This window comes from Buteo buteo, chromosome 2 (assembly GCF_964188355.1).
Source record: "Buteo buteo chromosome 2, bButBut1.hap1.1, whole genome shotgun sequence".
Lineage (NCBI taxonomy): Eukaryota > Metazoa > Chordata > Aves > Accipitriformes > Accipitridae > Buteo > Buteo buteo.
Genome location: NC_134172.1, coordinates 2139997 through 2154653, shown reverse-complemented (window position 1 = coordinate 2154653; position 14657 = coordinate 2139997). Strand labels below are relative to the sequence as shown.

The window sequence follows — 14657 nt, the reverse complement described above, 5'->3', positions numbered from 1 at the left end:
CCCCAAGCGCAGAGCCGTGGGTCTGCCCGCGTGTTGCATCCTTGTCAGGATTTCTACCCCCTCCCCTCCTCGGTTCTCCTCCCCCCTCGAAAAAATGATAAGGGGATGGTTGCTGGAGCCTGCTTTTGGCTCCTAAATAAACCCCCAACAGCTTGGCTCTGGGGGGTAGTGGGGGGGCTGCTGCTTTTTTTTTTTTTTTTTTTCTTTTCCTAGTTTTATGAATGAAACCGCCCGGCTGAGCTGGGAGTAACATCCCTGCCCTGAAACTCTGAAAAATTGGTGAAATCCAGGCCGGGCCGGGGGGGGGGGATGGATGGGATGGGGACTTGGTGGCTCCCCCCGGGGGGGTCCGGGGGGGTGCAAGGTCCCCTCCTCGGCTTTTCGGGAGGCTCCTCCTGGGCAGGGGATGGAGGGTTTTGTGACCGTGTGGGTGCACGAGTGAAAAAAAATAAAAATAAAAATAAAAATTAAAAAAAAAGCCAAACCCCGAGGATTTCAGAACATTTCGCGGAGTAAGTGAAAAGCATTTTTGCTGCGGGGAAAAAAAAAAAAAGAATCTAAAATAAACTACTTTAAGGAGGGGGGGGAGCGATCTTTCAGCCCCACGCTTTCATGCCTTACTCAATCGGCTTTTTGAAACTGCAGATCCTTTGAGACAGAGAGGGAGAGAGAAGCAAAAATCCCTATTTGTAACAAAAACACCCTGCAACCTGGAAGGCTGGCAGAATAAACCTATTGTGGAGCTGAAATGCGCCGGGATATACAAGCAAAAATCCCCCAGAGTACCACTGTTTGCGAAAAGGTAATTGCTGAGTGAAAATATCTCCAAGTTTTCGCTTTTTTTAACTTTCGACTTTGCGATTTGTTTGCATACCAAAAAGAGAAGACGAAAAAAAAAAAGCTTTTTTTTTTTTTTCTCCCACCCCCCCCAAACCCCTCTGAAACCTAAAAGATAAAATTACTGGATCTAAAAATAAAGCAGTGGTTAAAAGCCTCCCCCACCCTCTCCAATCTCCCACCCCTTCCACCCCTCTCTCGCCTTCTCCCTCCCTCCCTCCCTCCCTCCCTCGCTCTCTCCCTCTTTCTGTGTGTTTGCGTTTGACAAAGAAATTATTTGAACTTCCCACTGCCTCATAAAAAGGAAACAGAAGAGCAGTTTTGACATATGGATGTGATTTTTTCTGCTCGGAGACAGATGCACACGGAAAACAAACAGCACCAGGGGCTGCAGCTCTGAGGGGAGCGAAGTCGCTTCGCTTCACATGGGCTCCTCGGTCGCGTTTCGGGAGCTGCCCAGATCTCCAGCCATGAGAAAACGAAGCAAAGGACCGGGGTTTCTTGTCATGTGCCTTTCTGGCTAAAACTGTGGAAACAAACAAACAATCAAACAAACACCAATTCTGGAAAGGGGGGGGGGGGGGCGGGAGGGGAAGAGAAGGAGAAATCATCTGCGAGCGGAGCGCTGGAAGACCTCTCGTCCTCCTACTTCCCTGAGCGAGCTTGGATGCTGGAAGAAGCCTCTTGGATATGGGATCATATCTGGTTTATCACAGTCTGGGTTTGATCCTCTGCTGCTCCGTACTGAGTTCAGTCTACGCTCTGGTGAGTCCCTCAATCTTTTCCCCTTCGCATTCTTGAACGAGCTGCGCGGCTGTTTCCTTGATGAGTAATTTACTGTATCAAGGATTTAGAAGGCAGAGCGCTGGGGTTGGTTTTTTTTTTTTTTTCAGCCCAGTGGCTTATTTCGCTGGCAGATAGTATGTGCAGTTGGTCTCGGAGTTGCTGCACCAGATGAAATGAAAATGTCTGTACTTCCCAAAGAGTTTGAATCACTTTTAAACCCCTCCGGACAGGAACGCGTGCAGTTTGACAGGGGTTTGGGGACTTAATTAAAAGGCACCTATGGGTAAAAGGCAACTTTTCCTTTTCTTTTTCTTTTTTTTATCCACGCCCCTCCCCAAGATGACAAATTTAATTTTCATTTAATCTTCTTAATCTGCAAATCTGCCTAATCTCAGCAAAACAGTGCCTTCCTTTTTGGGATTGAATTTGGAGAGGACCCTAGAGTGCAGGGCTTACATACAGTTTACACTCCCGAGCATGAAAGTAGTATTAACCCTTTGCTACTTGGCACTGTTTTCACCTGTTCCCGCACACACCGAGAGAGAATATCTCTCCGGAGGTAGCAAAAAGGGCTAAAGTCTGTCAAAACTGCCTTGATGGTGGTGATGGGGAATGGGCTAAGATCTACGGACGCCCCTCTGCAGCCCCAAGTGGTCTCCAAAGCCCTTCTGCAGAAGTGAAGGGAAATGTCACACGGAATCGGCCACCAGATATTAACCCACCGATGGGCACGCTGCTTTGACACGTGCTCTCCTTGCTTTCTCCATCCCTGGAACCACCGCTACTGCTAGCGTTTCCCAGTGCCTTCTGGCGTAGGAAGGGGCACGACCACCACCTAAAGCGGCGTGTGCTTTCCATGAGGGATGGAGAAGTGTTGTTTGGAAGGGAGCAGGCTCACCCTGACCCCGGCTCCGGCCAGGACCTCCCTGTCCCTCCAGGAACCATCACCCTGGGCTCTGTCCCCTGGGTTTGGTAGGGTTGCTTGGGACCTTCTGCAGGTTGGTGGGGAGGGTATTTCCCCCAGACGCCCAGCATCGTGCTAGAGGGAACCATCTCATCAATAAACGAGAAGAAACAGCTCCTTGGAAAACAATCACTGTTGCAGTCCATCCCTGTCTTGCTCTGCCTCTAAGCACAAATAAACCTTTCAAAACCCCAAGAAAATTGGGGAAATTGGGAGGACCACTTGTAGAGTTCTTGAGGGTTTAGTGACGGTTGAGGTTTCTCCCCTGTTCTGGGGAAGGATTAGCATCTCCGTGACCATGGCTGACTTCGGGGCCATATCGTGACTTTGGGTAGGTCCCGTAGCACCTGCTACCCCCCACCTCCACAGCCCTGCTGCTGCTGAAGTCAGCACCAAAATTCCCGCTAGCTTTGGTGTCTTTGTCGGTACCAGTGAAAATCAGGTTCGTGAAACAGCCAGATTGGAGCTCGGCAAAATTCAGGACCCAGAAAAGCTAGGTGAGGCTGTGGAGTGCGTCTCCAGTCCGAGTCCCCTCTCCCAGTACATCCCAGTACCTCCAGAAGGTGCAGAGGACCAGCCAGTGAACCATGTGTCAGCTGTCTCGTGTTCCCAGTGGGTATTTTATTTTTGATACCCCCATCACAACAGACATTTTCAGATCACAAGTGATTTGCTGAGCAGCGTTTGTCGGTGAGAGGGGGCTCACAGCTGGAGCAGCTGAGCGTGTCCCATGCACCGGCTCAGGGTGAGTCGGACCTGGGCATAAATCAGGAATAATGCTGCCAGAATCACAGAGGCACAAGAAAGCAGGGAAATTTGCTGGGAAAGGCTAGCTACGGAATGCACGAGAGTATTTCTTCTGTTTTGTGTCCAAAAGCCTGATCCCCTCCTGCACTGATTTAGGGTCCTGCCACTAGAAACCCCAAAGGGTTTAATTAGGCCCAGGCTGAAGTTCATGGTTCAGACACTTCCCTTGCTTTTCAAACCCACCATTGACAGCTGAAGGAGTTGCCAGAAGGTTTGAAAAGTTGTCCTGACAATTCAGGGGCTGCAGAGATGTTGTGTGTCCCTTCTAGCATCCACTTAGGCAGAATAAGAAGTTCAGCCCCATGTCATCCCACTGTACAACAACTTGGGAGGCAGGGGACAACTTGCAGGGTGCCCAGAGCCTGATTTTTATTTTTTTTTTTTTGCTGTTGTTGTTTCTTTCCCAAACTAACTTGGTTTTTAAATGAACTTTGAAAACACAGAATGGTATTAGCTGCATGTTTCAGCACAGTGATGTATTGGTAGCTCGCTGTAAGAAGGGTTGTATATATACTTGATATTTGGCTAGTGGGTCTGAGTGTGTTTTATGTGCTGCCATCAATAGAAGTCAGCAAGTGCTTCTCTCCTAGAAGCAACAAATAAAATCAATAAGGGCACTTGCAGAAGGATGGGGATGCAAGTACTTAATTTAGAGACAGGTTCCATGGCAGCTTTGGGCTAAGCTAAAAGTGGTACCCGATTTTTCACTCCCCCAGCAGAGCAAAGCAAAGTTCTGTTGTGGGGTTGGAGTCAGGAGGATTCCTGCAGACTGAGGCAGCCGACCACTCAGAGCTTCAGGGCACAATTCATCTGTCTGAGGCTGGAAGACTTGAAACTTTAGAGCCGTGACCCTAATTGCTGGGCTTTTTGCAGCTCGGTCACTTTGCATCTGAGAGTTGGTGATGCTGAGATTGGGAAGAGCACGATGCGACCTAAATCTGAAGCTGTCGGTCCCGTTATTCCTTTTTTTCAGCCACCAAAGGTGATAGTAAAGGCACTTTTTGAAGCCAGAGTGCTGAAGTAGGGATGGGAAATAGTTTCTCTGATGGCCTATGGCACTGGAACATCATGGGGCAGGACGCTGGCAGCACGCGGGCTGCGTGTCCCTGCATTAACTGTAAACCAGGGTGGGAAATTCAGCACACGGAAAAATGCTGTGGGAGTGAGTCCTCTCAGAATTACAGGTCTGTGTGCAGAATTCGTGTGTCCCCCCGCTTCCCTCCCCGAGCCTGCAGCCACGCAAAATCCATAGCGAGATCAGCATCCCTGCCCTGAGCTTTTGAGGGGCAGCTGAGAGGGACAGACGGCCAGCTTTGATGTGGGGTAAAGTATTGGGTGAAGCTCTGCTCTCCTCCAACTCCCCTGGTAATCCAGAGAAGTCCTCCCTAAACAGCAAGGGTGAAGGGATCGATTCGGGTTAATTCTGCTATTTGGTCCAAGGGCCGGGGAAGCAAGATTGGTCCGAGGCAGAGAGCCCTGCAAACATGGGCTTGAAAAGAAGATCTGTGCAAAAGGAGCTTTAAAAAAGTAGAGTCTGACACCAGCAGACCATGGGAGAAGTTAAGATGTAGGCATTATGATTTTACCTGAAAGGTGCTGCCAGATCTCCTTGCAGAAAAACCTCCCCAGGTCCCACTCCCAGCCGAAAGCCCCATGGTTTGCTCTGCTGACCCCTTCAGTTTTCACTTTGTTTCCTCTTCTTGCCAGTCTCAGCCTGGCAGCCCCCAACCCAGTTGTCACTGGAGGAGATATTCTGCATCATCATCATCATCATCATCATAGTAATAATAATAATAAAGCCACCAGCCTTCTGCAAGGCTTTGGATCACAATAGCTCTGTTTTGGGAAACAGGTATCAGCCTGAGCCGGGAGCAGCCAGCTGAGCTCAACATGACCCGGGAAAGCAGGTCCATGTGGGGTATGAAACGGGTAGCAAAAGGCACCCCCGCTTTACTGGGGGGGGGGTCTCGCCTTTCAGCAGCGCTCAGGGCTTTGCAGAAGGTGCTGCACATTTTGGGGGAACGCGTTTTGGCAGCAGAACGGTCTCGACCCCTTTCTGCCTGCTGCAGCCTGCGGTTCCCCAGCCCTGGCCCCGCTCAGGCTGCTTGGGCGATGCAGAAGTTTCCCTCTGGTTTTGCAGAGAGGCTGTAGCACTCCCCTAGAAATTCAAGGGGTGTCAGGAAGGGATTTGGAGCCCTTTCTTGCAGGCATAACCCAAAAACACAGGGACAAGCTCATCCAGGTCACCTGCAGGAGGGTCCCAGCCCAAGGGAGCTGCATCCACACCAGCATTGGTGTTGATCTCTGGTAGGAAGGTCTGGTATAAATCAGAAAATTCACACCAGAGTGATACTCAGGTCACCGGTGCTCAGACGGCAAAGCAGCTGGGTTAAGGAGGTGCTGGACGGTGTTTGGTTCTTTGACTTGTTTCTTGTTTTTCCCCCAATCAGACCCACATCTTCATAGATCGGGAAAGGGGAAGGATTTGAAGTTCAATAATTTCTAGTTGGAAGGGAAAGATAATCATATTCCGCCTTAGAACACAGCCCATAATAAAAATAATAATAATAATAATAAAATAATCCTATATAGAGATCCTGCAAATCCTGACTAGCTGTCTAGCTTCATTAAATAAAGACAGGCTCCAAGTGCAGAGAAACAATGTCGGAAATGTTCTTTTCTCCACACACGCTTGGGAGCGTGCCCATCCCTGCCCCGTGTATTTATGAAAGATACGATTTTTGTTATTGTACTTCGGGATTAGCAGATATCCCTGGACTATAAAATACTCAACCGCAAAATATAAAGCAAACAAGCTTCTGCGTCAGGGTAATGCATGGGCTGTGATTTCATCCCAAGCAAGCCAAAAAAAGTTCAGCTGCCCGGTGGCAAGTCTGACCCGAGCAGGCTGGGTTTGGTGTGAGCTCCTTACATCGGGAAGAGGAAAAGCAACAGGGCAACTGTGCACGCAAGGGGGGTCAAGGCTGGAGGAAATGAAATCCGAGGTGTGCCTTTCAGGTCCAGGCAGTTGTTGTTTGGTTTCTGGCCTCCTAGAAATAGCCTCGGAGTGGTGTTTTGAGACCAGGGGGATTATTCTGGCTAGGGCGGTGTGTCTGCGGTCCCGGAGGGGTACCCCCAGCCCAGACAGCTCAAGCCCAAACAGCTGCTGCCCTTGCCGCTGCCGCCCTGCGCTCCCACGTCCCTTTGAAAAACGATGCTGAGAGTCGTCCCACAGCTGTGGGTCTTGTATCGTCTCTTTTCCTGGGCTGGGTGTACCCGTAAGGGACCCTCCGAGGGTGTAAAGATGCTGGCTGGAGGATTTCCATCTGCTTGGGAAATGCACTGCTCAGCCCCTCGACCAAATTCAGTTGAAATCAGTCCCTGGTTTGCAAAGTTATTTGAGGCACAGACACAAGACTCATCACACCGAAATCCCCAAATCGCAGCTACTCCCTCTGACCGAGCAGTGTGGGGTGAGGTGGTAACGCACCTCTCCTGGCGCTGGGATGTAAGGCTGGAGAAATCCCGCTCCTTGGAGTCGGTGGCAGAGCTATGGCTCCAGCTAAACCCTGCAGTCATCGAATTTTCTTTGTGCCTAAAGACCAGGAGGAGGGAATAGCAGAGCCAGACTACAGCTGCCTCCGACTTAAACCCTTCCCGGGAACTGGCCCTCGTTGCTGCTGAACGGCTCCATCCTCATCCCGCTCGGCTGGGAGAGGGCGACGAAGTCCGCCCTGTCTTTAGGTACTCACTAGACCGTGCAGCTTTCCGACCCCACGGCTGTCGCTGGGCTCATCTCAGCCTTTTGAGCTCTGATCCCTCCAAACCCCCTCTCCCCCCGACACTGTCCGGATCAAAGGGAGAAGCCAGCAGGGATCCCCCACCCTTTTGGATGGGCTGTTTCTCTGCAAAAGGGCAAGCATAGAGGGGTTTGTCTGTCTGCTCAGCTCCTGCTGCAAGTGAAATTTTGGCGTCTCTCAATTAGTAACCATTACAACAACAATAAAAGAAAAAGCAAAGAAAACTGGTTCCTTAGGGCAAGCCCTGACCAAAAGAAAGAACTCAACAGGACTGGCCTGTGTTAAAGCTTCGACCATAGCAAAGATACTTTGCCTCGACATGGAGAACGTGCTTTCTCCCTCTGCATCCACTTGGCTGTTATAATATCATTTGGCTATCTCAACCCCTAACACCTCAAACCTCAGCTGGCCTTGCAAGAGCTGCTGTACTATAGATGATCTTTGTGTTGCACCTTTCGTGACGTGGCAATAAACAAATAACCCTTGGGGCTGAAACTCAGCCAGCAGAATATCTGCTGGGTCAGACTGAGCTTTGCTGTCTTGTGTCATGGGAAGAAAACACCCAAAACTCATGCTTGATATACCTGGCTTGGCATTAACCCCTTTATTTCCACTGAGGCCAGGCTGACCCTTGACAGTGATTAGAGGGGCTCTGTGTTTTAGGGTTTTCCTTTACCTTTGGAGACTCAGCTTGGACTGACTTCCAGAAACCTGATTTTCAAGACAGGAAAATTTGGGACTGATGGCATCCTCTTAACAGATCATACTTTGTTCCTCCTGTAACACAAATCCCTCTGACAGCATTCAGGTGACAGTTCAGTTGTTGAAATCTTCTGCAAGGCTGGCCTGCCTTTCTGGCCACGTTTTTCCCTTTACCCAGCAAAGCAGAAAGTGGACTTCTCTGCCTCTTTTCCCTCTCACCCCTCAAGTATCTGTGGTTCAAGGTATTTCAGCAGCACAGGGATTGTACTCCTGTCTCCCTTCTTCCCTCCTGACTGTCTGCACCCTTCCATGAGCTGATTCAACTCACTGAGCTTGCACAAAACTAACCCAAGATGGAAAAATGAAAATAAGTGTAGGAGAAGGTTTGTAGCTGGATCAGTGAATGGCTTCTGCACAACAAAGTCTTGCATGAATCACCGAGACGCGCGAGGGAGAGATTGGGTCACAGAGGTAGGGACAAGAAGGGATGAGTGGCCAGAAACGTGTGCAGGTTTGCCCTGACACCGTGGTTGTACAGTCATGTTACTCTGGCATAAAGCCCCCCCAAATCCTCCACTTGACAGATCCACACCCCATCCCGGTTGTACCTCCCGTTCCTTGGCACTAAATACATGTACAGCAATGTGAGCCACCGGGCTCAGTGCTCCCCTCCATCAGCCACACCATCTGATCATTAGCACGCTCCTTGGCAGAGTTTTTGTCTGAGCAGGTGAGTCCTGCAGACCGTGGCAAGTGGTGGCACAGGATAACATAGGTCGGGGGTATTGGATATGAGTACGCTCTTGGGTTTGGGGGGGGGAAATGAGTTCAGGCTTGTAGACATGAGGTGTGCTGTGCCGCTTGGCTTCAGGGTCAGAGGACAGGACCCAGCCCTTGTATTTAGCATTTCAGACATAAACAGGGACTTCCAAGACTCAGAAGTGACCCAGACAAGCTGAGATACAACACAGTTGGTACCTACTTACCTGCTTTCTGGTCTGTTGCTTGCAGGGACGGTGAAATGGCCAAGCCAAACCGTTTCCCCTATGTCCAGGTAGAGGAAGATGTTGAGCCAGGCAGGACTAGGCAACGCAGCCCTCCTGCCCTAGCCCACCTCTCTGACCCTATCAAAGTGCAGAACAAGCGAACCTTCAAAGTCCAAAGGTATTTGGTGTCTTTGAGTCTGTCTACCCTAACAACCTCGAGTATCGGCCATCTGTCAGATAAGGGCAGCTCATCAAAAGGAGACTTGGCCCCTCGAAAAAGACCTCCTCCTAGAGCAGTGTCTGGGGCAAGGGCTGGAGACAGGAGTTGCTGTCTCAGCACGCAAGGCAGGCTGGTTATCTCGTTTTTCACATGGCTGCCCTGTTGCTAATCAGGGTTCCTCGATGTTATCTTTATTTCAGTCTCCCTTCCCCTCTCTCCAAGCATTTCAGTCTATTTATCTGCTTGGTTTTGCCACACTGAGAGCAAGAAGCAGCCTCAGTTGCATCTGTAAAGGCAGGTTTGAAAGTCACTGGGTGTCCTTAGAAAACCTTCTCTTCCCTTCACTGAACTTTGGCTTGGGACCTAAATCGTTTTTTTTGTATGTTTTAGTAGAAAAGAGAGTGGTATGCAAAACTTAGCTCGTGCTTGCCACGGGTTAAGGGATGAGGCACTTTGTAAGGCGCAGCAGACGGTAGGGAGCTACCACCTCTTGGGCATGTAGCAGAGGACAAATAATCAATTAACCGAGACTCAGTGGGGCTTTGGGGGACTCTGCCGCTGTTTAGAACTACTAGTAAGTCGCGTAATCATTATCTTCTTGCCTTCACTTATTCATCTGGTTTACATGCCTTGAGCACTCAAGGGATTGCAGCAACCCAGGAGACCCCCCGGCCCATCCTGTACACTAACCACAGGAATGGTGCTGGTAGCAGATACGGAGTGGGACATTTCTTAGTTCAGGAGGAGAAGGAGGGTTTCAGAAGCTGGAAACACCCTGGCCCTGCTCTGCCCAGGAAGACTGGGACTCCTGGACTTGGGAGCATCATTTGAACCTGATTTTGTTCACACTTTCCTGCACTGTGTTGTTCCCCTGCTCCATCTCCCCGCTGCGGTGACAGCCTGCTCTGCCATTTCTGTCTCTGTCTTTGGCCTTTCTTTCACAAGGCTAGGCAGAAAGAAATCAACAGTTTTGACCAACCTGGAAGGCACAAGGGGCTGCATTCAGACCTCTCCCTGTAGGCACATGGAAGCCCACCAAAAGACAAAGCTGACTCCGGGTCGTGCACAGGCTCCGTTCCACCCAGACCGTGTTACTGCCACTTCCCTCACCCGCACGACCTGAGAACGGTCTCTAACCCGCTTTATTTAGGGATGTAGTGGGGCTCCTGGGACAGCTCAGCTGTAGGAAACCATAGGTTGACCTGCAGAGTAATTAATTCATTGCTGTTGTGAATAAAAACATGCAATGCCTGATGTCCTCCAGGAGCAAATAGCCAGTCGCCTCTTTTGTTTTGCAAAGTTACAAATCAAATTCCAAAATTCAGTGGAACCACTGGACTGATTTCCATGGACTTCACATGCTATTTCCATCTATCCCACTTTTATTGCCTAAACTCCTGCTTCACCCCAACCTTACCTTGACTTTCTTCTCGACTCCTACATCGCAAACCACTTCTCCTTTCAGATAATGAGCAATCACAGCTAAAGTAGCTTTGAGACACCGGCTATGGCGAGTGATTGCAAGGAAATGACCTGCTTCTCCTGGCTGCACTCAAAGAGTAAGATCAATAAAGCAACATTACACAGCATATCTATTTTGTGGTTAGCAATTTCACTCAGCTCAGTAAAAATACAGAAAAAAAAAATATTTTTAAAATAAAAGTGGGAGGGAGCTGATAAGCAGTGGGACTGCTAAGAGATGACCAACATCTAGAGCTTCAAAAGCTAGAATTGCTGGCTTATCAAGAGCCGTCAGCTTATGAAGCCTTTTAACCTCTCAGAGTTGATATCCCCAAAGTTTTCTCTGAGCTTGTGTTTTCTTCCAGTGCCCTCGAGGTTACAGTCACTGAATTGCTTGCTCTAAAATGGCCTCTTCAGTAAGGAGAGGAGACTAGGAGTTGAGATTTAGTTCTCCCATTGACTTTCTGCGTGCTTTCAGGCGTTTCTTGCTCTGTATGTGCAGCAATGGCACAGAAGACTTGTGGGAATGAAGGTGGACTCTGTGCATTTGGAAACGTGGTTTATTTTTATTGTTCTTCCCAGAAAAGGATAAAAAAAAGGCACTGAGGGGGAAACATTTTCCCAGTCTAAATAGCCATGGTTACTAAAACACACACCCGTAGGTGGTCAGAGGGTCGGATGCACTGTATCTAATGCAGATGTGGCTTATTTTTACTTTTACTAAATTACCAGGACTGTTTACCCAGGCTAGCCACTGGATGGGGACAAAGCAGGATAGGGCTGTTTTCCCTTGCTTGGCTTTAGATGTCAGCAGTGGGTGTCCGCGCATCTCAGAGCTGCCCCATGTCCTCAAGGGACCCGCGGAGCTGCAGAGCATCCCGCCACAGATCAGCTCCTCTGTGACGGCACCCCACAGAACCCGGGTGGGCTTCCAGATCTTATTTCCTCAGCTAACAAAGACGCAGGGTTTGGTACAAAACTGTTATGTATGGGTGTATATACAAAAGTGAGCGTGCGGGTATAACGGCATGGCTCTGACTCATGCCGTAGCATTGTTAAACAGTCTCGAGCATCCCACCAGATGATCCCAGTGCAGAGTACCAGCTTCATCTCCAATTCGTTTCCCACCATGACTGGTGTTTCTCCGTCAGCCTTTCACCACCACAATGAAGCATGTTTGTTGTTTTTTTCTGTTTCATTCCTGGGATCAGATTTTCTCTGTGATTTGCCTTAACCTCATCATAGAAACCACAAAGCTCAAGGGGCCAGAGCCTTCTGCTGGCGTAAATCAGTGGTGTTCCTGTGGAGTGCAGAAGGGCCAAGAGAATCTCATCTGATGTCAGTCAGTGTCACTGCAGGGAAATAAGGAGAGAGCCAGAGGGTAAATTGGAGAAGCCTAACTGGCACATGCTGGTCCTGGTCTCCTGGCCCTGGCTTGCATCTGGATGGGAAGGGAGAGGATTCTGCAAATTGAGAGGTCTGGGTCAGATAACAAGCCCCCAGTTTCCAGATGCTTCTCCAAACCATGTTCGGCCATGCTTCAGTAGCTTATTTTGTGGCCGGCTGCCTTGTGCAAGGAATGCCTTCTTGAAAGCATTTAAACAAGAGCAGTTTTTTGGGGGGGGAGCTGAAAGGGGGGAGTGTCGCTCCTGTTTCTGGCTATGGTGGCAGTGGGGAAGGATGATAAGCATGCTGGCAGGCTGGATTTTTCAAACCACAGGCCAGAGCTGAATTCAGCTGTGGATTTGGATCCATTCTTAAAGCATGCCAAATCATGATGTCTGAATCTCTGAGATTTGAGCAAATTTTGCATCAGTGTTTAAAGCAGACCGTGCAATAGATGATTGCTTTTTCTTCTCTTCTACCCAAATTTTCGTACTGATTTTGCCCTTGCATCCCTTGGTGTCACTGACAAGGTTGGTGTGATCAACAAATTGAACTTTAAATGCCTTTTGCACATATTTTGTAGGACTGGAAGTGGGAAATCAGGCCACTCAAAGTTACAGCTATTGTGTACTCCTAATTTACTCTATCATCAGCAAAAGATGACTCAGGTTGACAGAGGAGCAGGGGGCGGGGAGAGTGCTTCAGCTGGTGAAAATGGAACAGAGTCAGCCCTTGTTTTGCACCCAGGTAAGGGTCTGGCCCTGGTTCGGTGCCAACAAGTCTGAACACAAAGAGGATCTCCGTAGGGGTCAATACGGGCATGAGCTTGGCTGACCTGAGTCAGCGCTTCCTGGGGTGATAAGGGCTCCCAGTTACCCAGATAAGCAGAACAATGGCCAAGCCAAAGGGTGAGGTGACTGCCATCCCATAAGCAGAGCCGAGCGGAGGAGAGGCCTGAGGTGGCGAAGGAGCAGACAGCCCAGGTGGATCCCTGCGTCCTTCTGTTTGCCAGTTTTCCTGTTTCTGCTGCCATGAAGGTGAATCACCCATCCCTCCTGTCATTGCAACGCAGCCAAATCTGCTGCAAAACAGCTGCCAGAACTGTCACTGGGAGCACGCACGGGTGAAGGTCCACAGGGTGTGCACAGAGACCTTTCCCAGTCCGGTGCCTAAATTCTTTCTACTCTGCTGACAGTGCCAGCCTTCATTATCAGCACTGTCAGTCCTCCAGAAGAACCAATTACGCACTGTCTCACTGCCGTGGCAGTAACTTTTGCTTTTCTTCTGGATTTCCTTATTCATCACTTTCCCTTTTCCCTCTTGGTAACACCATTATGCCCAATACCCCCAAGTCCTTCTCCTCATGGTTGCTCTCAATCCATTCATCGTCAGCCTGTATTTGTGCTTGGGATTGCCCTGACCCATGCGCAGGACCCTGCACTTGGCCTTGCTGAACTTCATGAGATTCGCATGGGCCCACCTCTCAAGCCTCTCAAGGTCCCTCTGGATGGCAGAGGGCAGATAAGCCCCCAGCTTTCAAAACAGACATCTAAAATGAAATGGAAGGGAAGAATACTCCAGTGGGAAGTACCTTCTTAGGGTTCAGAGTTAACACCCTGTAGAAAGTGGACCAGGCAAAGATCTGTAGTTCATACCTCCAAAAGCATCAGGTTGGGAAGCTCACGTTTCCCAGAAAGCCTGCAGGGCAATGCAAAGCAGAGTGAACCGGGAAGAGAAGGCTGCTTGACCCATAAAATCCCAGCATTTTGTGTCTCCTCTTCCAGCCTTGTTGCTGCAAGGTTGGGGAAAATGAGCATGACAGACACTGGAACAGGTCCCACACCTCCTACAAATCACCCGTTCATGGCTGGAAACATGGTGCTCGGGAAGGCAAAGCTGGTATCTCTGGCTTGCTGCAACACAAAGATGATATTTCTAGTGAAGACAGGTCATGAGATGGCAGGTGATAAGACCATTTTGGGGAGGGTCTAAGGCCTTAGATTAAAGCCCTGGGTTGGTATTTGAACCCTGGAACAGGGTAGGGGTATGTACAAGCGTACAGGGAGGGGACGTGTCCCATCCCAAGGGCTGGCACTGCTTCGATAGGGCAAGAGGCTCTTTTTGAACTGGGCAAGGGAGAGGAAGCATTGAGGACCAGGGCTTCTCCTCCAGTCCACCAGAAGGATGGACAAGAGAGGACAGATGAAACACTGTCACTGCCTAAAGAAGCTCCCAGCTGACAGGGTTTTGCCTTTACTAATAAGAAAAAACAGGCAGGCCAGGGACAAAGTGCTGTTCTGCAATCCTCCACGCTGTTTTACTGCCAGCACAGTCCCTGGCCATTGCTTTAGCTCTTGCCAGCCCGCACCACCCCAAATAATGCTTAGGCACATTCCAGGTGTACTGTGGGCTGTAGGAGGTGGTTTGGATGAGGCCACACTGCTTTGGGAAAAAGATACTGTAGACATATGGATGTGGGCATGGTCAAAGGGGACAAGGACCCAGGTGATTTATTTTCTCACACAGGATTAGCTCGTACTTGTGGTCCCGTGAGCAGGATCCCACACTGCAGCAGGTCCCGCTCCACGGGTGCGTGGCTGGATTCCTGCTATAGGCACATGTGAGGCATCAACAGCCCCGAAACAAGGCTCTGTTGGGACTCCTACCACCATTTACCACCCAGTACCCCCGGTGGGTGGGGATGCTTC

General features: G+C 49.8%; 1 protein-coding gene across 1 annotated transcript in view; it reads left to right on the top strand.

Annotated features, from left to right (window-relative positions):
- The first annotated feature begins 367 nt into the window (after window positions 1–367).
- Window positions 368–14657, top strand: part of PTH1R (parathyroid hormone 1 receptor) — a 120257-nt gene continuing 105967 nt past the window's right edge. Inside the window, exons 1-2 of the mRNA XM_075043622.1 lie at window positions 368–802; window positions 1196–1602. Coding sequence (XP_074899723.1) covers window positions 1528–1602 — 75 coding nt within the window. The 5' untranslated portion in view covers window positions 368–802; window positions 1196–1527. The remainder of the gene's footprint in view (window positions 803–1195; window positions 1603–14657) is intronic.